The sequence below is a fragment of the Microtus oregoni genome, unplaced genomic scaffold (assembly GCF_018167655.1).
Source record: "Microtus oregoni isolate MIOR12 unplaced genomic scaffold, Mior012 000012F_ref0000307, whole genome shotgun sequence".
Lineage (NCBI taxonomy): Eukaryota > Metazoa > Chordata > Mammalia > Rodentia > Cricetidae > Microtus > Microtus oregoni.
This window is the reverse complement of record NW_024543071.1, coordinates 15,502,120-15,528,503: the sequence shown is the minus strand read 5'-3', so window position 1 is coordinate 15,528,503 and position 26,384 is coordinate 15,502,120. Positions and strand designations below refer to the sequence as shown.

The 26,384-nt window shown below is 39.3% G+C and overlaps 1 protein-coding gene across 9 annotated transcripts in view; it reads left to right on the top strand.

Annotated features, from left to right (window-relative positions):
* The window catches only part of Btrc (beta-transducin repeat containing E3 ubiquitin protein ligase), a 177,711-nt gene that overhangs the window by 110,952 nt on the left and 40,375 nt on the right, over positions 1-26,384 (top strand). For all 9 annotated transcript variants that reach the window (XM_041660926.1, XM_041660922.1, XM_041660927.1 and 6 more), the window contains one exon: positions 3,462-3,551. In XM_041660926.1, the coding sequence (XP_041516860.1) occupies positions 3,462-3,551 (90 nt within the window). The remainder of the gene's footprint in view (positions 1-3,461; positions 3,552-26,384) is intronic.

Below are 26,384 nucleotides of genomic sequence, written 5' to 3'. Positions count from 1 at the left end.
TGATACTTTTAGAGAAGACCTACGTTCAGTTCCCAGCACCCACATGGAAATTTACAGCTGTCCATAGCTCTAGTTCCAGGGGTTCTGGTGTATTCTGGCTTATTCAGGTACCAGGCACACATACTCATGCATTGTACATGTGTACATGCAGGCAAAACACACACATAAAATAAGAAAAATTTTAAAAATACTTTTACTATGTTTTGAAATAATTTCAATTTAAATGATAAATGAAACAAGAAAATGTTTCAACTTGTTTAAAAGAAGACTTATTTCATAATATTGTTAGTGAGAGCTAGGACTACAGAAGAAAAAGGGGTTTTTTTTTTCCTACCAATTTTTTGAAAAATAATAATTGGCCAAAAGCAAATTTTAGAATTCTGTTTATGCTTTTATAAACTGAAAGTGAATGAATAAATAAATAGGGAGAAGACACAATTCTTCCCTACAGAAGGATTCCAATTTATAAAAATGTGGAAGGAAGAAGAAATTTAAGATTCACCATTAGAAAATTACTATAGGCAAGATCCTTCAAAGGTTACTAGAATTAGTGGTAGAAATTTAAAGTAGAAACTATTTGCATACCCTCAAAATATTTTCTGTAATCTATTTAATAATTCCCGAAGGGGAAATTACACATTCCCAGCATGGCCGAGTGGTGGAGGCAAATATCAGAAGAACTGTTAGCATGTGTTTTGATTTGATGCCCTAAGATGGAAGGGCCTGTCATCTCACTTGTATCCTTCAAATAATGACCTCGTTCTGATCATGAGTTGAGGGAGATCCTATTGATTAACTGATTTAGAAGTGTCAGTCATGAAAGACAAGGAAAACTGAGAACTTGTGCCGGATTATAGAAGACTGAGGAGGTATGACAAACAAATGCAGACCAAGTCGCTGCATGAGGTCTACACTTCATGGACTGTCACGTTATACACACCCCTTTGTGATTGAAGGTTTTACCCAGCACTTAACTACTCTAGCAGAGGATCCAAGTTTGGATCCCAGCTCCCACATTAAGTAGCTCACAAATGCCTGTAGTTCCAAGGCAGTGTTTCTCAACTTCCTAATACCACCACCTTTTAGTACAGTTCCTCATGTGGTGGTGACCCCCAACCATAAAGTTATTTTTGTTGCTACTTCCTAACTGTAACTTCGCTACCTTTATGAATAGTAACATAAATATCTGTGTTTTCCGATGGTCTTGGGCAGCCCTTGTGAAAGGGCCATCCCAGCCTGTTGAAGGAGCTGTGGGCTGCGTTCCTACCACCCAGCTCCCGGCCGCCTGGCTAGCTTATGCCCCAAAATAACAACACACAAACTGTATTCATACAAACACTGCTTGGCCCATTTCTATTAATGTGTGTAGCACCACGAGGTGGTGACTTACCTGGGAGATTCTTGGGTCGGAGCTTCATCACATCTGCCTCAGAGAGGAGAGCTTTGGAGTCTCTCTGAGGCATCTTACCTCACTTCCTCTTCCTCCCAGCATTCTGTTCTGTTTACTCCACCCACCTATGTTCTAACCTATCGGGCCAAGCAGTTTCTTTATTAATTAACCAATGACCTTCCTCCATCACCAGCCCACAGGTTGAGAACTACTGTTCCAGAGGAGTCATGCATGCACTTCCAACTTCTGAGACAGAGGCACACACACACAAAATCTTTTTAAAAAAAAATCTCTCCCAAAAGAGTCTTTCTATGTAGCCCAGGTTGGCCTCAACTAGTTATCCTCTTACATCAGCACTGAAGTGCGGGGTCTGTAGGTATATACCACCATGCTTGGCTCCAAGTTATCTTCCCTGAGTATTGTGTGCTGCTGGGGATTGAACCTAGAGTTTAATGCATGCTAGGCAAGTGTGTTACATCTACAGCCCGGTTTCTTAGTTTTGATAAATGTTCTCGGAGATATCCTATTAGGGAGAAGCTGAGTTAAGGAAGTACAAAACATCTTTGTAACTTCGGTAAATATGAAATTTCTCTTTATTCATAAAATAGGGTTTTTTTTTAATCAATGTTAAGTGATTGTGGCTTAAATGTCATCACCTTGGTTCTCAAAGACCATTCCCAGGCCAAAAGTGTCAGCATCTGCTGGAAATTGTGCTTCATCAAGCCCCCCAGGTTATTCTGATGGCACACCCAAATGGAGAACAATGATCTGTGCTTTAGATTCTATACTATTCACAACAACTTTAAATTGAAAGCACACTCAGGAAGCTGAGGTAGGAGGGATTGCCACAAGTTTAATCACAAACAGGACTATATTGTAAGATTCATTTTCAAAAAGGAATAACTGGGGTCTGGAGAGGGCTTAGAGGTTAAGGGCACTTACTGCGGTTGTGTAGTGTTGGCATATGCCTTTTATCTCAGCACTCAGGAGGCAGAGACAGGTAGACATCTGTGAGTTTGAGGCCATCCTGGTGTAAAAAGTTCTTGGACAGCCAGGGCAGCATAGTGAAACCCTGTCTCGATAAACCAAATTAATTAATTAACTAATTAATAAAATAATGTGTTTTGGCCATGTGTGCACACCTTTAATCCCACCTCTTAAGAGAGAGAGGCAGGTAGATCTCTTGAGTTCCAGGACAGCCAGGGGTACACACAGAAACCCTGCCAGGGGGCAAGGGGATTAAAGCATTTTTTGCCATGAAAGAAAACTGTACTGTAGTCAATATCTGTGTCCATTTCCTAGAGTTCTGATTTTAATCTCTTCTGGTCAGGCTCCCAAGTGTACTTGAGACCTACTCTTTCTTTCATTCTTTTTTCTTTTGCTGTTGTGGTTGAAACAAGGTCCAGCTATGGATTCCAGGCTGATCTGGAACTGGTCGTATAGCCTAGTCTATGGATTCCAGGCTGATCTGGAACTGGTCGTATAGCCTAGTCTATGGATTCCAGGCTGATCTGGAACTGGTCGTATAGCCTAGTCTATGGATTCCAGGCTGATCTGGAACTGGTCGTATATAGCCTAGTCTGGCTTCAAGTTCACAATCCTCCTCAGTGATAGTTTACACTGTGTGCCATCATGTCTGGCTTATAATTAACTACTATTTTAAACAGACCATGGGTTCTTAAATTTAACACTTTATTTTATTTTCAGACAGTATCACTGTGTTGCCCAGGCTAGTTTCAGACTTACAGTCTTCCCACATTGGCCACTATAGTGCTAGGATTATACCATATCTGACTGAAGTTTGCATTTTAAAAAAATGTTGTGTATCCAATCCTCTATCTCCCGTTCATACCATGAATCCCTACTCATTTGTTCATGTGGCTTCTATGGGCTCTATCCTTACCTCTTCTCTACTGTTCCTTCAGCAGCCGCAAATCTCAAATTTATAAATAGAATTGTATGTTGATTTAGAGAAATAGAGTCTGACAGCTATTGTCAGTATTTCAGTATCTAAAACAAAATAAAACAAAAAAAGTGATTTTTTTTTTTCCCTTGAAAATTGTCTCTACAGACTTACAACAGCTGTGCCAGGCTCTGCATAAACCAAGAGACAGTATGTCTGACAAGCACTGCTATGAAGACTGAAAACTGTGTGGCCAAAGTGAGTAACAGCGTTCACCCCTTAACATTATACCGCATTGCGACAGCACTGCGCCTGTAGTTCTTTATTCAGTGTTGTTACCACAGACTATCGTATGATTGTATATTTATGAAAAGACTGTAGGCAGGCATTACTTTATACAGAGTGAACTGAAAGTTGGGTTTTCTAGTTCTTCAGCTGCAACAGAATCTTCCAGTCATACTGATAAGTAAAATTTGTTAACAGTTTGTTTTGTAACTTTCTTTGTGGCTTATTTTTGTTGTTGTTCATTGTTTTAGTTTTTGGTTTTTTGCAAGACAGGGTTTCTCTGTGTAGCCTTGGCAAATTCTTAAACTCACAATGTAGACCAGGCTTGCCTCAAGATCTGCCTGCTTCTGCCTTCTGAGTGCTGGGATTGCCTAACCTCCTTCAAGTGTAGGTGTAACATCCCAGAAATACACTGATGGTGCAGTGTGAGCAGGGTGGGGTGGCTGCAGAGATCCCAGGTGTGTGGTGCCGCTGCTACTTAAGAAATGTCATGTTTGGTGGTTTTGAGTGGAAAAGTGTGTTTAACTGACATAGGGGCCAAGTCTTTCATGTATAAATGTGTGTTGTATCTCTAGTTACAAAGATAATATTAAAAATTAGAAATCTTCGGGGCTAGAGAGATGGCTCAGTGGTTAAGGACTGCTCTTGTATGGGGCCCAGGTTCCTTGTCAGCACCACATGATGGCTCACATTATCTGTAGCTCCAGTTCTGGGGACCCAGTGTCTTGCCTGTCTGTATTTCTGTGTACCATGTGCATCCTCTGTGACCATTGCATGCACATGGTACACAGAAATACAGACAGGCAAAACACTCATACATAGAAAATAATTTTTTTTTAAATTAGAAACCTTAAAAATTTGTCTTTCAGTTTTCTAGATTGATTGGAGGGAGTTTTTGTTAGCGTTACTGTCTTGAGGATAATGTTCAATATGAGTTGTATTTCTAGAGTTTGTCTTCATTTTTATGCAAAAATAATCTTTATTACCATTTAGGGTTTTTTTTTTTACAACTTTCTCAACTTTCAACTTAATCTCTAGTGTCATGTACAGGCTATCATTTTTAGATATTATCATTTTGCTATCATTATTAAAGATAGGACTTTGTCATGTGGACTTCATCTTTGTTATAAAATTCATGAAGAGCTGTCTTATTTCTTTTGTGTTATTATAACAAAAAATAAAGTACGCTGGAGAGATGGCTCAGAGGTTAAGAGCACTGACTATTCTTCCAGAGGTCAAGAGTTCAATTCCCAGCAACCTTATGGAGGCTAACAACCATCTATAATGTGATCTACTGCCCACTTCTGGCTGCAGGCAGAACACTGTATACATAATAAATAAATTTAAAACAAACAACAAAAACAAGGTAGCTTATAAATAATAACTTTTTTTTTCTGTAGTTCTACAAATGGGAAGATCATTGTGGCAGTAGATTCACTGTCTAGTTGAAAGTTCACTCTTGGGGGCTGGAGAGATGGCTCAGAGGTTAAGAGCATTGCCTGCTCTTCCAAAGGTCCTGAGTTCAATTCCCAGCAACCACATGGTGGCTCACAACTCTCTGTAATGGGGTCTGGTGCCATCTTCTGGATTGCAGGCATACACACAGACAGAATATTGTATACATAATAAATAAATAATAAATATTTAAAAAAAAAAAAGAAAGTTCACTCTTGCCAGGCGGTGGTGGCGTACACCTTTAATCCCAGCACTTGGGAGGCAGAGGCTGACAGATCTCTTGTGAGTTCAAGGCCAGCCTGGTCTGCAAGAGCTAGTTCCAGGACAGGCTCCAAAGCTCCAGAAAAACCCTGTCTTGAAAAAAAAATTTACTCTTCTTCATAGATGGAGCCTTTCTATAATCTCGGGATGGAAGGAATGACCAAGCCCTCTGGGATCTCTCATTAATCCATTCATAGATTTACTTAGGGTTCTAACTCTGTTCATGAAGACTCTGTTCACAATTAGGTAGTTCAGAATATAGGAGCAACAATAATTTTTATTATATTTCCTAAAACACATGGTAATCTCTGGTCTTGCTTTATTTGCTGAAAACATACAGTTTATAGCCATTGGAAATAGCCATATGAGAAATGTCAGAATTTATTCTAAATTATAACTACAAAAGGTAGGTTCATCAAATTGTGTCTTAAGGTCAGATCTTAATTTTCTACAAAAACAAAACAAAACAAAACCGAGTAACATAATTTACACTTACTCTTCAGTTACTTAGTAATAATTTCTAAGTGCTACTTGGCCCTGTTTTATATTTAGCATTGGTGTCTGGAGACAGGGATCCAAAAAAAATATTCTTTCAATCCTTTTTTCAGACACACTGCTCTCACTTCATCACAAGTGAGTTACTTCTGGCTAAACAAGGCAAAAACTTAGCCTGAGCACCAATCCAAGGACAGGGTGACAGTTTTAATGAGTTTCATTGATAGCTGGCCAACTGAGCATCTGTTCCTTTTGTCTTCATGTACTTGGAGCCAGTGTTCCTACACTCCTTCCCCATGTTGCTGTATATCTGTGCAATGTGGTGTGGGTTTGCTCTTTGTTGTTGTTTTGTCTCTTTTTCTACCTTCTACTTCAGTGGCACACGGTTAGAAATCTTCCAGCATCTGGCATGGTGGTGTAATTTCTTCCATGCTCTTGAGTGAGGAAATAAGTTTGCTCGTTGCTGCTCATCAGTCTCTTTCACTTGCTCCCAGATGGTGACCTTCTCATCCCATTCTTGCTTGTTTTAACATTATTCTGACACCTATTTTCTTTCATTGTCCTCTTAACCACTCTAATTGAATAATGATTTCTATAATTTCCAGTTGGAACACAACCAACTTCCTGGTTCCTTTTATTGGCCCACATCCTGTCTTCTAGTTCATTGCTTCAAATTTGAGCCAAATCGTCAAATAAAAATATGTAACTGCGAAAATGTTTACTGCAATAGCAGCCTCCACTAGCATGGCAACAGTGAGTTTTCCTTTCTTACTGCTAAACGTGTTCTATCTGTCTCGTGATTTCACGCTGCCTCTCCTGGCCTCATTTACTGCTTGACCTTTGGAAAATGAGTTTCCAGTAGTTTTATCTGCCAGTGACCTGACTGTGAGGTACAAGTGTCTGATACTGAGTCAAACCGTGTGCTCCAGTGTCGCCTGCATGTCGCGCTGTCTCCATGTGAGAGCCACTGTAATACAGTGAAGCTAGCTTTTTTTCCTTTTACAGTTCAAAGCAACTGAATTTCAGTCAGTAATTATGGGTTGGGTATAAATACTAATTGTAGTCTTGGACCTTTTTATTAAATATTACTTATTTACATTTTACAGAAGACATTGGTCCTTCTCAAAAGCAGGGATGAACCCTGTAGCATTTTATGTTTAGCTTTCCTCTGCCAGTTACCCTGTAGCCTTGCAGTTCCTGTATGGAAAGGACTCTCCCTTTAATTCTCGGTAAAGTGTAAGAAAGCATAGCTGCTTCATAAGCCACCTTAGGTTGACAGCAGTCTCCTGGGTCTTCAGCTTGAAAGAAACACTACAGATGAAAGTGGAGAGGGGTCCAGGTAATATTCGAAGCCATGAAGTATCTTGCATATAGTTCTCCCTTTTTGTCTGTCTGTCTGTCAGTCAGTCTGTCTGTCTGTCTGTCTGTCTATCTGATGTAGCTCTGGCTACGTAGACCAGACTGTCCTTGAACTCATAGAAACCCACCTGCCTCTGCCTCCCAAGTGCTGGGATCAAAAGGTGTGTGCCACCACTCCTGGCTAGTTTGCTTTTCAAGCATCTTATCTGCTCATAGCCCTAACATTTATGAGATTTGTGTGGGAGCCATGATGAGCTCTATATTTATTGTAGTTTTAAATGGACAGTCATTAGTGACTGCCAGTTCAGTCTTTAAAATCTATAATCACATTGCACCTAATTGTCAACCTTCATGTTTTTAATTATGAAAGAAAACTGAGAACATTAATTTTTATGTTATCTTATTATTGACTTTATTGAAATACTACAGAAAATTTTAGTTCAAGGCTTTTCCATAACTTACGTTTATACCTCACACCCCTTCCATAAACATGTATAGTTAAAATTGAGTTGTTAGGATACCTCTACCTTGCTTCCTGGCCTAGATTGGAAAAGTTCTGTCTTTGTTCAGAATAAGTCCATTCAGTGGTCTTGTGTTCATTCTGTATTTCTGTTGTTTGTTATTACTGTTTTTTACTTGAGACTAATAATCTGTTTGAATCTGACTGAGACAGAAAGATGTGATGTTCCTTCCCACTCACTCCGGATTTTGATAGAAGACTTGTTTTATTTATTTCCAAAATTATATCCGCAGGAAACAAGCTGTTTAAATTCAGATTATGCTGAAGCAAAATGGTCCTGGTATGAGAAGCAACGTGCTGTTTTACGAGCACAGAGTCCCTTTTCTCATAACTGATTGATAGTAAATATTTTCCTGAAGAATTATTGCCAACCATGAACAGTACAACTGTTTCACTTTCTTTCCGTGCTCCTTGCTGTAGCAGCCATTGTCGGTAATTAAGATCTACAATTCACAATGCAGACGTTTGCACTTCCTCTGGGTCTGTGCTATTTATAAGGCGTTTCAGCTGTTCAGAGTTTCTTCTGAGTTTTAAACTACATGTTAACAGGCTCCTTTAATATACTGTTCCACAAGTAGGAAGTCAGATGTCTGTTGTTCACACAGGCCCTTCTGACAGATCTGCAGTTAGCTTCGTGGTGAACACAGCAGGATGTAATTGTATCATCAAGGCCAATGTGATTGGGAAAGCGTGGAAGTTTAACACTGTTTTAAAGAGGGCAAGGATGAAATTCGGAATTAACATCTTTTTTTTCATCTTTAAATAGTCCGTAAATTTAATGTTAATGGTTACCAAGGTTTTAAGAAATACAGAATAAAGTGACTTACTGGTTAGAATTCATAATATTTGTCAAATTAAGAGTGTGAAAATATATTCCATCTAGTTGTGCATGCCTTTTTGTCTCAAAAGACTTGGGACAGAATGAATTAACAGATTGATAACATACTTGTGTAACAGAAACCTGAATGTGCACATGCTGTGTATAAGGAAAGTGTCAGCAGAAAGCTTAGCCTCTGTTAAAATTGGTCAAATCCAAATGGTTTTAAATCCAAAAGAGAATTGATTGTAGGAAGTCCAGACTCATCCAGGAATCTCCACGAATGATGTCCTAAACAGAGTTACTGTGCACTCTTGTTGCCACGGCACTCATTGTCAAACACGCAAGAAAAAACAAGAAACTGAAAGCTGTCAACAAAATGTGTTGAAAACTCTGCCCTGGGTGGATCTCACCCTGGTTGTTCTTGAGCCTAGATTCCAACTGCATTGATTGTGCATACTGGCCCCCAGCATCTTCCAGCAGAGCAGATCTGTGCAGAAAGGCAGGCGCAGGTTTCATTGCTACTTCTTGATAGCCCTTGAGTAGAGGTGGAGTTTCTGACACAACCATTCCAAGGCAGTGTGATCAGAACCCAAAAACTTTCCGCAGTTTTTTTCAACTCCAGTGATTGTGTGAACTTTCTCAGTGAACTCTCTGTGAAGGTTTGTGGTTTTTGTTGTTTTGTTTTGTTTTTAAGACAGCATGTTCCAGCTGTTGGGAGCCACTGATCTATCTGGCTGAGGCTTTTCAAGATGCCAGAAGACCCTGTTCACATTTCTATCTAGCCAGGGAGCCAATAAGATCGAGTTTGTCTTTGTGGATTGATCTACATCAGCATGAGATGAGCCCAGTCAGTGTCTTCCTCAGTGAGAAAGGAAAGGTTATGAGGAAGAGAGGTGAAAGAAGAAAGTTCTTCATCAAGAATTGACTGCAGTATTGCCTACTGATGCATGTCGGATCACCCGCACAGAGAGATCACATGGCTTCTCCAAAAGTCAAACGATCAATTCGCCTCATTTTGGCTCTGTACTTAATGCACAAACAGTGCGATCTGCGGGGCTGTAATTGCATTGTTAGGGCCAAGGAACAAGCCTGTGCCTTTTCAGCAGACAGCTGGCAGGGAGAGAGGCATGTTGTTAGGAAAGAGAGAGGCAAGGCAAATAAAATTACTGCTAACGCTCAGAGATCGGCAGGAGTCCTACTTGCCTAATCTTACCGGTGGGAGCAAGCGGCTGTTGTAATCCAATTATAGCAGCATAAGCAATTTGTTAGACACTCCGCATAATGTAACAATTTCCCAATAAACTCTGACTTGTAATAACGTCGGCAAGAGTCCGCATAAATCTGCCCGAATGGTGGGGGCTGGAGCGTTCGGCTGGGGGCTTGTAATTGGCGCCATCAGCACGTTTTGCGGAGTGCAGTATGGTGCAGTCTTTTAGTGCAGGAATTTTAAGGAGAAAGGCATGGCACATGTTTCTTAGAAAAAGAAAAGTGGCCATTAAAAGGGGAGCAGCAAGAAGGGCACCCTCTTGCCTTCACATTACCTAGGAATCTCAGTGTAGAAAGAATACAAGAGGAAGCCATGTTTCCTTCTATCTAGATCTAAAGAGAGATGAGGAGAAAGTATGGATTGGTTAGATCCTTTATTTAAAAGGCATCAGTTTCTATTATTTATACCCTCAATCTCCAACTCCCTAAAAATGCTATTTGGCTAGCATCTAGATAACCTTTTAACAAATGGTCTTAGCTAGGTAAGCCTTGAAATACCAAGTTTACCTATTTTCTTTAGAAGTTTAACATTTTCTTTATAACATATATTGTGTGTGTGTGTGTGTGTGTGTGTGTGTGTGTGTGTGTGTGCGTGCGCTCATTCATACGATCAGGACACATCCCTTCAATGTTATCTCTGAATATCAAATCTTTCTGTAGATTCCCGCCTTCTACTTTAAAGGACCATTGTTTACTAAAAGGGTTCAAACCCAGCCGGGATGTTTGGCTTACTGCACTAGACTGCCCGCATAGTATCTTAATTCTAAAATGCATTACGAATATATGTAATACTAGGATTGCCAATTAAATTTATTGAAAACTTGCATTGAATAAAAAGTATGTTATTTAAAATATAGCTGTATGATTCTTATGTAAATAGCTGTGGTTCCTAGGTAATAATATTTCTGTTTTATAAAAATATTATAGGGCATATTTGGGCTACTCTTGCTTATTGATTGGTGTATGTAGTCACAGACTGAGGTTTTTATTTATCAAGGTAAGGGAGATGAAGAATGCGTTACAGATGTCAGTTAATAGATGCGTTTTCATGCTTCTGAATATATTAAACGTTCCCTACTTTCTTATGCCAACCCAGCCCTTCATTGCTACATGATTTGTGTCAAAACCACACTTTCAAAATAGGCCCAGGATTCTCCAGAATACCCTGTTTCTGTGGGTATTATCACAATAAATATTTACTTTCTGTAGAAACATTTCCTTCTATTGAAGCGAATGCTGCCTTGTTTGACTGGAGCTACATCAATAAACTGCAGTGCCTCTAATAAAGCCACTGAGTGTCTGGGTTTAACTAATGGCTGATTTTCATGACTTTGACAGTGAGCTGTGTGCGTTATTTTCTCCTGATATTGTAAAAATAATGAGAGCAAATTAGAACAATCAGTTTACACAGATAGCTCCTGATTGGAGGCGATGGGCAATATGGCAGCATGTAATCCATCTTCGGGCTCCTGTCACATTAACTTCAGCAGTGTGAATAGATCAGGTGGGGTAAGCAGGGATCCTACCCAATCGGAACACCAAAATTAATGAGAAGAGCATTGCTCTGTGATCAACCTTTTAATTAGCAAGACCAGAAACAGAGGGCATGAGAAAGCAGTACCTCAGCCGCACAGTGCCAGGCACAGTTCTGAAGGGGGGAGGAAGAAACCTGTGGTTCTTGCCCTTCCCCTGCTGTGTGTAGGCATTGATTCTGCTCCAGAGCTCATTTACAGACTGTAAGAAATAACCCCTCCTTTCCAAAGTCACGCCACAAATACAGTCAATGTATTAATAATCTATGAACTGTAATTCTATTAGGAATCATTTAGGATTTTGAGTGCCAGTACTTTCTTTGGTGGTGTACTCTGGGTTTTACATTTTGATTAAAACAAAACCAAACAAAATTAATAACCATAGGAATTAAATTCTGTACAGTTCTCCTGTCACCCTTACCTTATTCCTTCATTGTGGGGTTTTTCCTTCAAGTAACACAGGGTTTTTTGGTGTGGAGTGTTCTGTCACTTTGAGTTATTTAAAAGAGGAGCAAACTCCAGGCAGCAAGCTGTGGCGTATTGAAATTGTGTTCCTTTCCAGGTTCTGTTTATTAGGGAATTTGCTGTTTTGTTTATATATTTCTTGTGCCATTGGCTTCTCAGTGTTGGCACTGTGTTATTTCAATTTATGTAATTGAGAATTGAATATCAATCAAGTATGATGTTTATGGAAAGGAGGAAGGGGATATAAAAATCATGAACTTAAAGCCTGATTCATTCATTTAAAGCTCAGTTATACTAATGTTGCAACCTTGCTAATCATCCTTATAATAGAAAAATTGTGTGGTACAATGGAAGGCATTAATGAGAGTAAGTTTTAGCAAATGAGGTTTTTTTTATTTTATTTTATGTCTGTGAGTGTTTTCCTGCATGTATATGTGTGCTTGGTACCCTTGGAGGTTAGAAGGGGGTGATGGATCCCCTGGAACTAGAGTTACGGATGGTTGTGAGCCACCATGTGGGTGCTAGGAACCAAACCGAAGGCCTTTGAAAGAGCAGCAGTGTTCTTAGACCACTAAGCTGTCTCTCCAACCTCAGCATGTGCTTTTTATTTCTTTCTAGAAAGTTTTAACTTTGGAAAAGTATATGATAACATCACATTTCACAACGTTCCAGTCTTTGTCTCCATCCTTTAAACATGGTGACTTACTGTAAAAGGAAGTAATTTAGTACATGCTATTTGGTGGATTCAAATAGTAGAAAATAAGCTTTATTTCTTGTTATGAACAGTTCATTGGCTTAGATATTACTAAATGGATTAATACAATTTGGTCATCATGTACCTATCTGAGGTTAGAATTTGTGGGAAAATATCTAAACTATATTATGAAACATTTATATTATGTAGAAAACAATCTTTTTCATCATAGTTAATAGGACTTATTTAATCATTCATAACTAATATTGATTATACTTAACATAGTTTATTTGTATAACTCTCTAGGCCTGTTGCTGTATGGTAAACTTTATACACTTAAGACCCTAGTATTATGCTGTCTTGCAAAACACAAAAGTGATTTTTGTCTGATTTCCCTGTTCTCTTCAGAAAGCCTTGATACTGTCAGAACAAAACTTTAATTACCAGTGAGTCTTGCCTGACATTTGTATAAATCAGTTTTAGGGTCAATGACATGATACCAGATAGTCCAGCAGTCCCCAATAGATACTTCAACATATTGATGCAGTTGTTCATATTAGTATATTTTCAACAGTGTACTAATTCATATTAAAGCCCACTCTGTTCATGAATGTGGAAAAGATATTTTTATTCTTAAAGCTATTATGGGTCCTGGTGGATGTTGGCAGGTGTAAACATTCTCTTTTTCTGTGCTTTTGACAGTTTCAGAAGCCTGGGTTCATAAGCTCTCCATGAATAAATATGAACACTTAGTCACATAGTGTAAAATTATCACTTACAAAGATTGTGGAACCTGAACCCTTCTTTTGAACCTTTTGGTGTACCCATGAGCTCAGGATCCATACATGTAAAATTTTATTTTCGTGTTGTGACCTCAGCTTGCAAATGCTTGCCCTGTGTGTGACAGGTTTCACTAAGAATTTAATGGTGATGTCTGGAGTTCATCTGCCCTGTGACTGCCAACACATCCTGTTATTGGAGGTTCCTTTCCAGAGAGAATGTCTTAGGACCAGGGCTAGGATTCTGTCTTCCAGGGTTTTATTGTTTAATGCTAGTAATTTCATAAGTACGCAGCTCTAAGTAAGTAATTCCCTTTGCCTTCTAGAACAGCAAAGTACCACGTTGCCTTAAACTCTGCTCACTTCAGCATAGGTCATGGGGCTTAGCTTTGAGAAACTGTCATTAGGCCTTTGGAACTCAGCCAGTACATGCTTGTTTCAATTTCTTACTTGTGAAATATTTGACCCTGTGAGGCAATCATAATCCTAAATTCACACACACAAAGCAGATCCCTTCATTCCTATATTAAATTGGGGTTTTGTTTTGATACAGTCTGTCTGTATGGCCCAGCCTAACCTGGAACTCAGAATCCTTCCTTCACTTCCTGAGTACAGATACCACATGTGCATCACACACCTAGCACCAGGTAAACATGTTAAATGTCCAGTTTGTTTCTTACACGCTTTCAGATGGAAGAACCCCATCCCCCACCCCCGGCGCTAGCGATCTAACACAGGACTTAGTATATGCTAGGCAAATGTGCAGTCCCAAACATGCTTTTTTTTTTTTAATTCAAGTTTTCTACTCAAAAGTTGGAGGAAGAGCAAATACTACGTTAATCTGTGTTTGGTCTCTGCACCGGGGACTGTAACTCTAGCTGTGTGTTTGGTCTCTGCACTGGGAACTGTAGTACTAGCTCTGTGTTGCCAGTTTTAAATGAAATGTTGAGATAAATTGTTACCCCTTTTTAAACCCTGAAGCTCAGAGGAGTTGAAAACCCACCCCCATCTTTAAGTTATGGAATCGAAGTTTGAATTGAGAGCTCTCTGACCTCTTGCTCACCAGAATGCCTTTCAGTAGTATTTTGAGGCCCTATGTGCTCTCCAGCCACTCTGCTTCCCCTTCTTACGGTTTTTGTCCTTTTGACTTCTAGGCTTCCTGCCACCCCAACCAATTATTACTTACTATATATCTGTATTTAGAAAATTGAACACTTCCAGGTTACCCATTCAGTAATTCTCTGTAGTATTGGCTGCTTATTCAGTAATAATAATCATTTTCCTGACAAACCTAGGACGTGGGACTTTAAAGTTTAAAGGGTCTTAGGTGACTTCATATCATGCTTTTCTACATAGAAAATGCCGGGGGGGGGGGCATATTGTAAACAAATGGTTCAAGTTGATGGCTCGTATTTTAGTAATTGTTTTAAACGTTGTTCTGGGGACTAGAGAGGTGGCACAGTGGTTAGAAGCACTTGTTCTTGCAGAGGACACGGGTTGAATTCCCAGCATCCTCATGATGAATCATACTCCAGTTCCAAGGGATCTGATGCTCTCTTCTGACCTCCGATGGCGTCAGACATGCACGTGGTGCACAGACAGGCTTGAAAGCATCACAGTATATAAACATAAAATCTGTTTTAAGTTGTCCTGGAATACAACTCTTTAAAGTATAAGCATCCATTGTCAGTCTTTTTAAACCAAAAACTATTTCCCCACTTAAACTTAGTTATTAATTTTGACAGTTAAAAGCATTGCCTCCTGGGCTGGCAAGATGGCTCACCAAGTAAAGGTGCTTGCTGCCAAACCTGACAACTTGAGCCAGGTATCCGTGACTCACATGGGAAAGGGAGTACTGAGTCTTGTAAGCTGTCTTCTGGCTTCACATGCGAGCTATGGGGTATTAACACACGGATGTGTATGTGCACGCTTATGTACACTAAATAAGTTCACTTTTTAAAAAGACCAAAGAGCATTGCCCTTTAAGGCTTCAAAGCCCTGGTTTTTTTCTGTCATCATTTTAGTAAATACTTTTGTTTCTATTCATGTTCTGGATTGTGAAGGTTGCTGAACATGTACATGTGGTCAGGGTGTCAGAATTTAATTGAACTTTGAAATCCTCTACCTCAAAGAGGAGGGTGGAGTAAAGATAAATGGTCAAAGAGGCCATGAAAACCAAAATGTCAGTCTGTGGTTGTGACTGAGCATCCATCCTCTGGGACAGAATAGACATTTTCAGTGGGTAATTGTGACATGGATTTCCTGCACAGATTTAAAAAGCATGTAAGAAGTTCTTGCTCACAGAGAACTAAGATGATGAGCACAGGGATGCTAAAGTATTTCTTGAAGATGGAACATAAATTTAACCATGTTCTGTCCTTCAAATATCAATTCAGATTTAAGCCACATTTTCTAGAAATATCTATGACTGTAAGAAATTTAATTATACTTTTTTTCTCTTAGACATGCAAGGGAGCCGGAAGGGGAATATGGAGAGAAAGCCATGTTTGAGAAGTGATGGTTCCTCCAGTGTTAACTATGGAGTCTGTAGCGTGACTCTGTAATGGAGTATCATAGCGGGGGGTATAACACTGTAAATAAGATGGATGTGCCACTTGTGGGTTAACGGGCAATCCAAGGAGTAGCTGTATTTACATCTGTGTGAGGTCATTTCGTTTTGTATTTTTTCTTACTCTTGTGTTTGGACTTATTATAAACCTGATAGTTTAATTATAGAACTTCAAAAAAATATCAGTTTCCTTGCTCTTACTGGCATTACCCATCATGCCCCTTCCTCCTCCACCTTTTTGTTTGGTTTTTTCCTTATGCAAGGTCTCACTCTGTAACCCAGGCTAGCCTAGATCTTAAAGTGCCTGGCTCCACCTCTAGGGTGCAAGATTGCTTTGCCATTCATCCTGTGACATGGAGTGTTCTTGGGGTGGGGGTGGGGGGGTCATTGGGTTGAGTTGGGCTGGGCTTTTGTTTTGTTTCTGGTGATTTTTTTTCTTTTTTATCTGTTAGTGCTTTCCCAGTTGTTTCTCAATGACCTGTTTGAGTTTTTAAATTTATGAATGGCAGGTTGATAATAGAATTCTTGCCGGCCGGTGGTGGTGCACGCCTTTAATCCCAGCACTCATTCTGGAGGCAGAGGCAGGTGGGTCTCTGTAAATTCAAGGCCAGCCTGGTCTGCAAGAACTAGTTCCAGGACAGCCAGGACTGCACAGAGAAACTCTGTCTTGGAAAAAGGAAAGGGAAGGGAAGGGGAAGGGGAATTCTTGGTAGAAAAAAAAAAATACGTTTTCTTTAATTTTGTGTTACCTTGTTTTTAAGGATTAATATAGTGTCATTTTACACTTTAAAACTGATAGATGAAATTTTCTCTAACTTCTCTAGATAATGCTTAGGGCAAAGAAATTATTTTTGAACTATATTAATTCCATGAAATACAGCTTTTGTTTCACATTTTGTTCTGATAAGTAAATTATTAGAATGATATGTATCAGATTACAATAGGTTCCACTTGGAGTGACATAGTTTTCTATAGTAAATGAGTCTTTATTACCACCTTTTTAGCTGACTGTTTAGGTAATTGTTGACTGCAAATTTAATGCCAATATTAGGTGCTTTGAAACTGCAAATGTTTGAGACTCAGACCGTTAGCTTCTCCCTGCTTTGACTCATTTGAAAATGTATGAGTTATTTTATTTATGTAAGTAGCCTATCATTTATTAGTTTAGTTTAGTTTAGTTTTTTTTAAACAAAGTCTCACTCTGTAGTCCAGGCTCGCTTGGAATTGTTTTGTAGTTCAGGCTGGACTCAAAGAATGCACCTCTCTCAGCCTCCTGAGTGCTGGGTTTCCAAACGTGAGCCACTATGCCTGGCTTCACATATGTTACTTTAAGAAGGCTGATTCTATGTAAGACAAACTATGTAGCATATGTAGGATTATTTTTCAATTGTACAAAGTAGAGACTTGCATTATTTTTTGTTTGATTGACTTAAAATAAAATGTCATGAAATTTTTTATATTTACTCTTTGTGTTTACACAGAAGTTATGTTCAAGCATGCATGTGCATTCTTGTGTGTAGAAGTCAAAGAACAACTTAGAAAGTGGGTGCTCTCCTTCCACTCTATGGGCCCTGGAACCACACTTGGTTCATGATGCTTAGCAGCAAGTGCCTTCTCCCCCTGAGCCAGCATGCCATCCTGAAATACATTTTTTTCTGAAATTCATGTTTAAAGAACTAAATTGGATAACCGTTTTGTGCTGTTTATTGAACATATAATGGATCACACTCTTAGCTAAGACTTATATATACCTCCTTTGTCTCCATCGTACATCTTGGGTTAACTTTAACTCTAATCAGGAACATAAGGTACCACAAAACTTGGATTTGAATTCAAACAATCTAACTACGTGGCCTTGTGCTTTCAACCACTGTTTATACATTTTAATGCATAGAAAATTAGAGTAGATGCTGTAAATAAGAAGATTATCAAAACAGTTGCCTGTGGTACCGGTTAAATGCTCAGTAACTAGTAAAACAAAAACTAGGCTTTGAAAACCACAGCAGTATGTGAACTGGTCTTATAAAATCACAGTACAGAAATACAGTTTAGGTTTCTTATTCGCTTGCACTCAGTGTTTTCCTTTGCAGCATTCTGTATCGGATGATAAAAATTTTAAATCCCTCAATTAGCAACCACGAAAAACCACAAGTGTTTATTGAACCTTGTAATCTCCTCTTGTTGTCGGTTAGGATTTTCTTTCAGGCTTTGATTGTGTGTAATAAAACTGTTGCTTAATTAATGCCAGGGTTCTGAATCCTTTGGTTGCCACAAAAGAGAGTGAAATGGCTAAACCAAGAAGCAACATCCAATAGCTTTTCTGTCATGTTAATTTAGACCTGTCATTCTTGTTCTAGTTCATGATCTACAGCTCCCAACAGATAGCAGGTGAACTGGAAGCAAAGCTGTCGTGAGTGAACCCTGTCTGAGGAAGAGGCAGTGCATGACTGGGGCTCTCAGTAGGTTAATGAAGAACTGTTTTCAGATGACATGTCACTCCTAGTTTGAGCTGCCCTTGGAATGAGTATGACCAAACTAAGGTGTCAAATTGACATCTTGGCCTTATGGAATGTGCAAGAAAGACTGGTGTCTACCATATAGTGTCTTGATGGGGTATGCTGGTCCATAACCAGAACATGAGTGAGAAGTCATAGACTGCTATTCATCTTTTCAAATAATAAAAATAAAATGATGAAGATGTGTTTGCAAATAGCTAAACTTCCTTTAATTACAAATATGCTATTCCCTTATACACACACACACCTCTTCTTCCCTTTAATTTCCTCCCTTCCTCCCCGCCTTGACCAGATATTCACACTGTATAACTCTGACTAGTCTGTAAATTTGCCAGTTTCCTGCCTCAGCCTCCTAAGTGCTGGGATTATATACAGGCTTGTGCCATTACATTAGCTTTAGTTATTTACTTTTAAAAGGGATTCATATGCTTTAAAAAAAAAGAAAAGAAAAGAAATTAAAGGGCTAAGGTGACTCATTGGGTAAAGAACTTGCCACTCAAGCATAGTGACTGAAATTAAGATCCTCAAGACCCACATAAAGTTAAGGTATGTGTGAGGGCCACCTGTAGTGTGCTAGGAAACTGAGATGGAATATTGGCGCTAGCTAGCTTTACTAGTCAAATGGGTAAGCTCTGGGTTCAAATGCTAGAGAAAGACACCCATCAACGTTCTGGTCTCCAGTTCCATGTACTCAAGTCCTCACACTCGTACACGTGCAGGGAGGCTGGTGAGATGGTGCAGCAGGCCAAGGTATTAATACAACATCTAATGACCTAAGTCAGGTCCTCAGTTCCCACACTGCAAGAGAGAACTGGCTTCCACAGGTGGTTTTCTGACCTCCAAATATGCCCCCTAACCAATGATAGATAGATAGATAGATAGATAGATAGATAGATAGATAGATAGATAGATAGATAGATAGGAGAGATAGATAGATAGATAGATAGATAGATAGATAGATAGATAGATAGATAGATAGATAAGTTTATTTTTAAAATGGCTTAAACCTTGCTTTACATTATAACTCAAAAAAAAATACTTTCTTGCTGGGCAGTGGTAGCGCAAGCCTTTAATCCCAACACTTGGGAGGCAGAGGCAGGTGGATCTCTGTGAGTTTGAGGCCAGACTGGTCTAGGAGCTAGTTCCAGGGGACAGGCTTTAAAGCTACAGAGAAACCCTTCCTGGGGGCGGGGGCAATTCAGAATGCAGATTATTGGATAATCCCCATTAGTCTTTCTTAAAATGAATTTACTTTTAAGAAAATGTGTTTTTCTTTTTCTTTCATTCTTCATGATTCAAGAAATGGTAGAGGTTTCGAGACAGGGTCTCACTGTAGCTTTGGAACCTGTCCTGGAACTCGCTCTACCTGTCTCTGCCTCCTGAGGAATGCGGCCCTCAAGAAACATATTATTTGATTTCATATGTGTATTGATTTTTAACAAGAATTTTGGTAAGCAATTTTCATTCAGAATGTGTATGTGGGAGTTGAAATCCAACAATGAAAAAAGGAAAACCCTTTACTTCTGGCCTCTTTCCCAAAATGATTATATATGTGTTACAATTGTTGAACTCTCATCACCTGCTCAATTTCTGTGTGTAGGATTGCAATATTGTATCTGAATTATACTTTGTGCTGACATCCAAATGTGAAGTAGACATTGTTGGGCAGAGTCATCATTTTCAGTGGCTGAGATACCAGTGAAGAAGGAACTTTACAAAGACACAGGAAAGAATCTTGTCTTCAAGTTCAATAACCTCTGTTGTCCAGGGTATCACTAAGTGCTAGTATATACTTGTCTTAGAATGGGTGGAATTAGGTTAATGTTTGCGGTCAAACCTTCTGATTGTCCTTCACCAAAGAACAAGGTTCCCAGCACTGACCTGCTTCGCTCCTGCAGCCCTGTGGGTGTGGTGGTTCTGCAGCCAGCGGAGAAAGGAGATGAGACACAAAGATGTTTTCAGTAGGAAATGCTTTTAGTAGCATGTTTCTTTGTTGCTAGAACATAATGTTGCCACAAATCAGGAATAAATATTCCAAATTCTCTAATATTATAGCAGTTATAACCATTTTTAAGCCTCCTTTGTAAGTAGCTATTTCTCTCCTGGCTTTCTGTACTGTGAACTTTACAAAACTGGCATAAGCAGCCTATTAATTATTCATATCATAGCAACAATTAAAGCAAATTAAAAATAAAAATCACCGTGTTGCATTTAACCATGGGCAGCTCTGTCAGGGCCTGTGGTGTTTCCTTGGTTGGAAGTGCTAGAGGGAGCTCTAACCTTGCTCAGAGCAGTATCATGTGAGAGCAGCTGTCTCGTGTGCGAGCGACCATGGGGTCACAATAGAGATAGAATCTCAGACTCTTTTGTAGCGAAATTTAAATTTTTTTCTAATTTAATGCCTGTTTCCTTTTTATCAGAAAACAAAGGTTAGGACAGTCTGTCAATAAACAGACAGATTTTTCTCCCCATTCTCCCTTGTGTGAATATAATCTAGCAATTTTAAGAGTTTCTAGATTTGAAAAATTTACTAACAGCAACCTAACCATTTAGAAGAGAGAAAAGGAACATAACAGAACCCACTCCTGCTCCCAGTAAGCCAATACCCTCCCAGGGGTAACAGTTATCTTCTCTTCCAGCTCTCTGTGTTACTTCTGCCTGGTTTTGAACACATGTAAATAGAACCATACAGCATTCATCCTTTTACTGTATATGTCATTTCGGCAGAGGATATTTAAGAACCAGTCACGTTGTTGCACATAGTTACAATCCATATATCCTCATCGGTAGGTAATGTTTCAGAATAATACATGTTTAAATTACACATTTCACTGTAGGCAAACATTTGGGCTTTTTTCAGTTTTTAATAATTAACTACTGAATTTTTTGATAAAACATTTTCATATATACATTTTCATGAATATGTAGATTAAATGAATTCAAATGTATATGAAACTAGGGAAAAAAACTAGAAACTGTTGACCTCAGAGAATTAGAGACTCCTTTGTTCCTTTACCTTGCCAATCAGTGCTTGGTGTTGCCTGGCTTTTTTACTGTAGCATTCTGGTAGAGTATAGCAGTGTCGCATTACCATATAGTGTCGGGGAGAGAGTTGAGGGTGTCTATGGTGGTTCCTCATCTCATACACACCCCTACACCCTAACCCAGTGCTTGAGATTGAACTAGGACATTAAGAACATTAGGTAAGCACCTACCACTGAGCTATATGTCACTAGTCTAGTTTTGTCTTTATATCGTGTCTCCCCAACATTCCCTCCCCCCCCAAAAGGAAACCCACAGACTATACAACCATTTCTAAGTGTGCAGTTCAGTAGCGGTAAGGACATTAATATTGTTACTACATTTTGTATCGTTTTTTATTTCTGTCAGCAGCTAACTTTGTTGAAAACATACTTGCTGTACCCTGTTCTAAGTAATGTGTGTATATCATCTGTTGTTATAACAACCCTCAGGAACAAGCAGTGTAAGTCTTTGAGGTTAAAAAATGAGGAGGGGGGTTGGAAAGATGACTCAGCAGTTAAGAGCACTGACTGCTCTTCCAAAGGTCCTGGATTCAATTCTCGGCACCCACACAGCAGCTCACAACTGTCTGTAACTCCAGTTCCAGCGGATCTGACACCCTCGCACCAATGTACACAAAATAAAGTTAAGTTATTTTTAAAAAAAAATGAATGGGGGAATGCCTAAGGAGAGTGATGAGCTTACTGATGCCACCCAGTTTATAGATGACACAAGACCTGATCCTGAGCTGGCTCTTTTGCCCTTCGTTTCTGTCTTTTGCTTCTTCCATAGTGTGCCCTGGTTCCATGAGGTTATTCTTAAGATTCTCTCCAAAATGTCTAGGTCATTTTAATTTCCTTGGATTGTTTGTTTGTTTGAGCCAGTATCTCACTGCATAGCCCAGGCTGGCCTGGAATTTACAGCAATCCTCCTGCCTCAGTCTTCCAAGTGCTGAGATTACAGGCACGAGCCACCATGCATGTCTAAATCCTCTGTTCTTCCCTAATCCTTATTCTCACTGCTGCCATCCTAATAAGCTCACTCTTCAGTCTTTCTTACTTAAACTTTAACCCCCTCCCCCCAGATTGTTCACTGTCAAAAATGCTATGTCAAGCTGGGTGGAGGTGGTGATGCATGCCTTTAATCCCAGCACTCAGGAGGCAGAGGCAGGTGAATCTCTGTGAATTCCAGGATAGCCTGTTCTACAAAGTGAGTCCCAGGACAGCCAGGGCTACATACAGAGACCCTGTCTCAAAATAATATTAATAGTAATAATAATAATAATAATAATGTTTTTAAACACTATTATCATAGAAGCAGGTGCCATATATTCTGCTTCTGATATCCAGTGAAACTTAGTTCTTTCAAGTGGAAACTCATGCCAGGGTTTGTCCTTGTTTGTTTAGAGTGCCAGTATGCCATTTCAACTGTGGGAACATTGTCAGCATTTGGAATCTGAAAGAAAAAAATAGACATATCTAGTACAGCAAGCTTTTGAATGGACAGAGAACAGTTGCTGTCTGATCTTGACAATAAAGCATTAGGACCCCAGTCTAATCTCACAGTCTGTAAGATGTCATCCTACTGCTTGGATTTGGCCCTAAGTAAAACCAGTTGGCATATAGCATTTCTTTTGCCTCTCTGTGTGAAGTAAAGGAATTTTTAGTAGATAAAAACATTCATTTACTGATAGTTTTCTAGAAAACTTTTCTTAAATATTGGCAACCAGAGGGATGGTGGTACAAAAATGTCAAGAATGTAAATGTAGAAGAAATGGGTCGTAGTGAGGAAGCAGATTTCAAGACGGTGTCATAAAGCGGAGCTCATTTCCCACAGCTCTGAGTTTTATGGAAATGTTAAGCTAGAATCAATCATCATTCTTTTTCAAGGTTTAGTTTTAATTCTTGGCTTCAAGCATAATTTTTTAAGCTTAAATGTGTCTTTTTTTTTTTTTGAGGTGAGTTTTACTATGCAACCCAAGTGTATCTCAAACCAATTATGTAGCCTAGGCTGGTCTTGAACTCAAATCTTCCTGTATCCACTTCCCAATTGTTGGAATAAAAGGCCTTGAGCCATCATGCCCAGCTGCTAGTAATGTTTTAAATATGTTACATGCAAATGTTGAGGCCAGTCTTAGAACATAGGTTAAGACTGCCAGTTTTATCCAGGTGGTGCTTGCGCACATCTTTATTCCCAGCACTTGGGAGGCAGAGGCAGGTGGATCTCTGAGTTCGAGACTAACATGGTCTATAAGAGCTAATTCCAGGGCAGGCTCCAAAAGCTACAGAGAAACCCTGTCTCAAAAAAACTAAAGGAAAAAAAAAAAGCCAGGTTTTCTTATGGGCAAAGCATCAATACACTGAGAGTGGTAACATTGGTAGCCAGAGAAGGGGGTTTCAACTATCTCTGTATAGTTGAAATAACTACTCCTTGCATTAGTTTGAATTAAAAATTGAGTTTACAACTTCTTTTTGTGCTGCTACTCCTATGTAAATTCAAATGATTTATCACTGCCCTCTAAGGCTTAAAAGTCTATTTTGAAAGTAAAAGTTTCTGGATATAGTCGAAAAACCAAGAGATTCCATTTTAAAGTGGAAGGCTAATTATAACCAGCAGTGCATAAGTAGACTGTTACTGAGTTAAAACCATGATTGCCTTTGGTCTTTCCTAAGTTCTCTTTTTAAGTGATTTTGTGTATGTTACCTCATTTCATCCTAACGTCAATACTTCCAACAGAGTACAGTGTCGCCATTTATAGATGAGGAATTTGAGACCCAGAACGATTAACTAATTTACCCAAGTATTTTACACCAAATAAGTGTATAAGCAGTAGTGGCATCAGATCAAGACATAATGGTTGTTTGGTTGTATTTACAACATTCTGATACATTACCATAACTTATACAGAGGGCCATTGGGGCTGGCTTCAGTTGATGTCCATGGTCTTGGTGTGCATATAAACCTCTTGGCTGTCCAAAAGGCATCTTCAGAGCAGTGTGATCTCCAGCCCCTGTCCTGCCATTTACTTGGGAGTGACTTGATTATTGGAAGAAGGTGCTGGAGAGATAGCGCAGAGGTTAAGAGCACTGACTGCTCTTCCAGAGGATCCAGGTTCAATTCCCAGCACCCACATGGTATCTCACACCTGCCTGTAACTCCAGTTTCAGGGGACCCAACACCCATGGCAAAACCAATGCATATAAAAATAAAATATTCTTTTTTTTAAAAAAAAAAAGAAGAACCAGAATTGTGATCTAGAAAGACCATATAGCTTATATAACAACTGCATTTTGAAATTTAGTCTAAACTTTGCTAATTTATGTGAGTCTGAGCAAGTTATTCTGATCACCTCTGCTTAAAAAAAAAAACAGATGCTGCATCCAAACTAAGCCTCTCCTGGATAAATTAAGAAAACAATTACCAAAGTATTCCAGAGAGAAATGTCTTTAGTCCCTTGATTCTCCAAGGGTTATTAAAGTTTTACCTGCAGATAACCAAGACTTCAGAAGTTACAAGTCATTTACTTCATTCACTGCAGCTGAGAGAGGCTGCACCCTGCCTCATAGGATTATTTCTTGCTGCATTTAACATGCATTAACAAGCATTTGGAAAAAGTTGAATTTCTTCTAGAAAGCTGAGTTGGCTTCTTGAGAGTCAGTCCCCAATCCACACCCCCAGAACCAGGCTTTAGGATTATGCTTTCTTTAAGAACAGGTTATACCAAGTCACTGACTTTCATGGACAAAAACCCCAGGTATCACAACACAACAAGGAGGACAGTTTTTCTACTTTATCTAAACTCACTGTGCTTCAGCCGCATAGTTTTTAGTTTGTTTTAGTCTCTGATTCTCATGACAGACCTGCCTCCCTCATTCCCCATTATTGATAGCAGAACTTAACTTTCTGATGCTAAATAAGGCAAGGATATGAGGGGGCAGTTGGAGAGAAGGCTCTTAGTTTAAACTTACAGTGTCACCAAAATTATATTTGATGTTTTTAACATCATTTTACATCCAGAGGAGCAACCTGCACTTCAAGAAGTTACAAAGAAGAATCAACCAGATTCCAGATAATTAAACTTTATTACTCTTCTTGAGACATTAAATACTGGTTTTCAGAAGAAGTCGTTTTTCATCTTTTCTCTCCTGATGTGGAGAGGACTTGTCTGTCAATCAAGCATATTGCTCTCTTGGAGCAGGAGTTGGTCATGCTCCATCCTTGTGCGTTTCATTATACCCATTTTTTTTCTCCTCATCTGCTTCTACCTCTCCTCTTCCCATTCCATCTTTCCCAAGCTGTCCTGTCCCCTGCTTATCATGTCTCCCCTTCCCAGTCTCTCCTTTAGCCCTAATGACTCCTCTTCACTATTCTCTGGCCTCTGCACCCCCACCAATGCCGTTAATCTCTTTTTCTCCCGGTCTCTTGTCACCCTGACTCACTCCCAGTTCTACACTCCTTTCTTAGCTCTCTCCCTTCTTGCTGCTTTCCTTCTACTCCTCCTCCTTTCTTTTCTGTCACCTGCTTCCCCTTCCTCTCTGCCTTTCCACAATCATCATTCTGTATATTCCAGGACCAGATCTTGAGTTCTAAGGTGTTCATCAAAGAAAGCTTTTCTTGTTCCAGTTAATTTACTGCTAAGGGAGAAGTATCCTGGATATCATAAAAATACTCCCCCTTCCCCCACATATATCAAATAATTTACTAATAGTTCTCTTTTACTTCTTTTTTAAAGGTTTATTTTTCTTTTACATTTGAGTGCTTTTCCTACATGTCTATCCATGCATCACGTGTGTGTATGAATGCCTGGTGCCTGTAGAAGTCAGCAGAGGGCATCCCCTGGAACTGAAGTTACGATGGTTGCAAGCTTCCGTGTAGGTGATGGGAAATGAATCAAGGTCCTCTGCAAGAGCACCAAGTGCTATTAAGTGCTGAGCCATTGCTCCAGCCCCTAATAACTCTTTTAAAAGAATAGAAAAATAATCTAGACATTGAAATAGAAACAGTGTCTACTGATAGTGAAAATTCTGGGCTTTTTAAAAACTGTGTATGCGCAT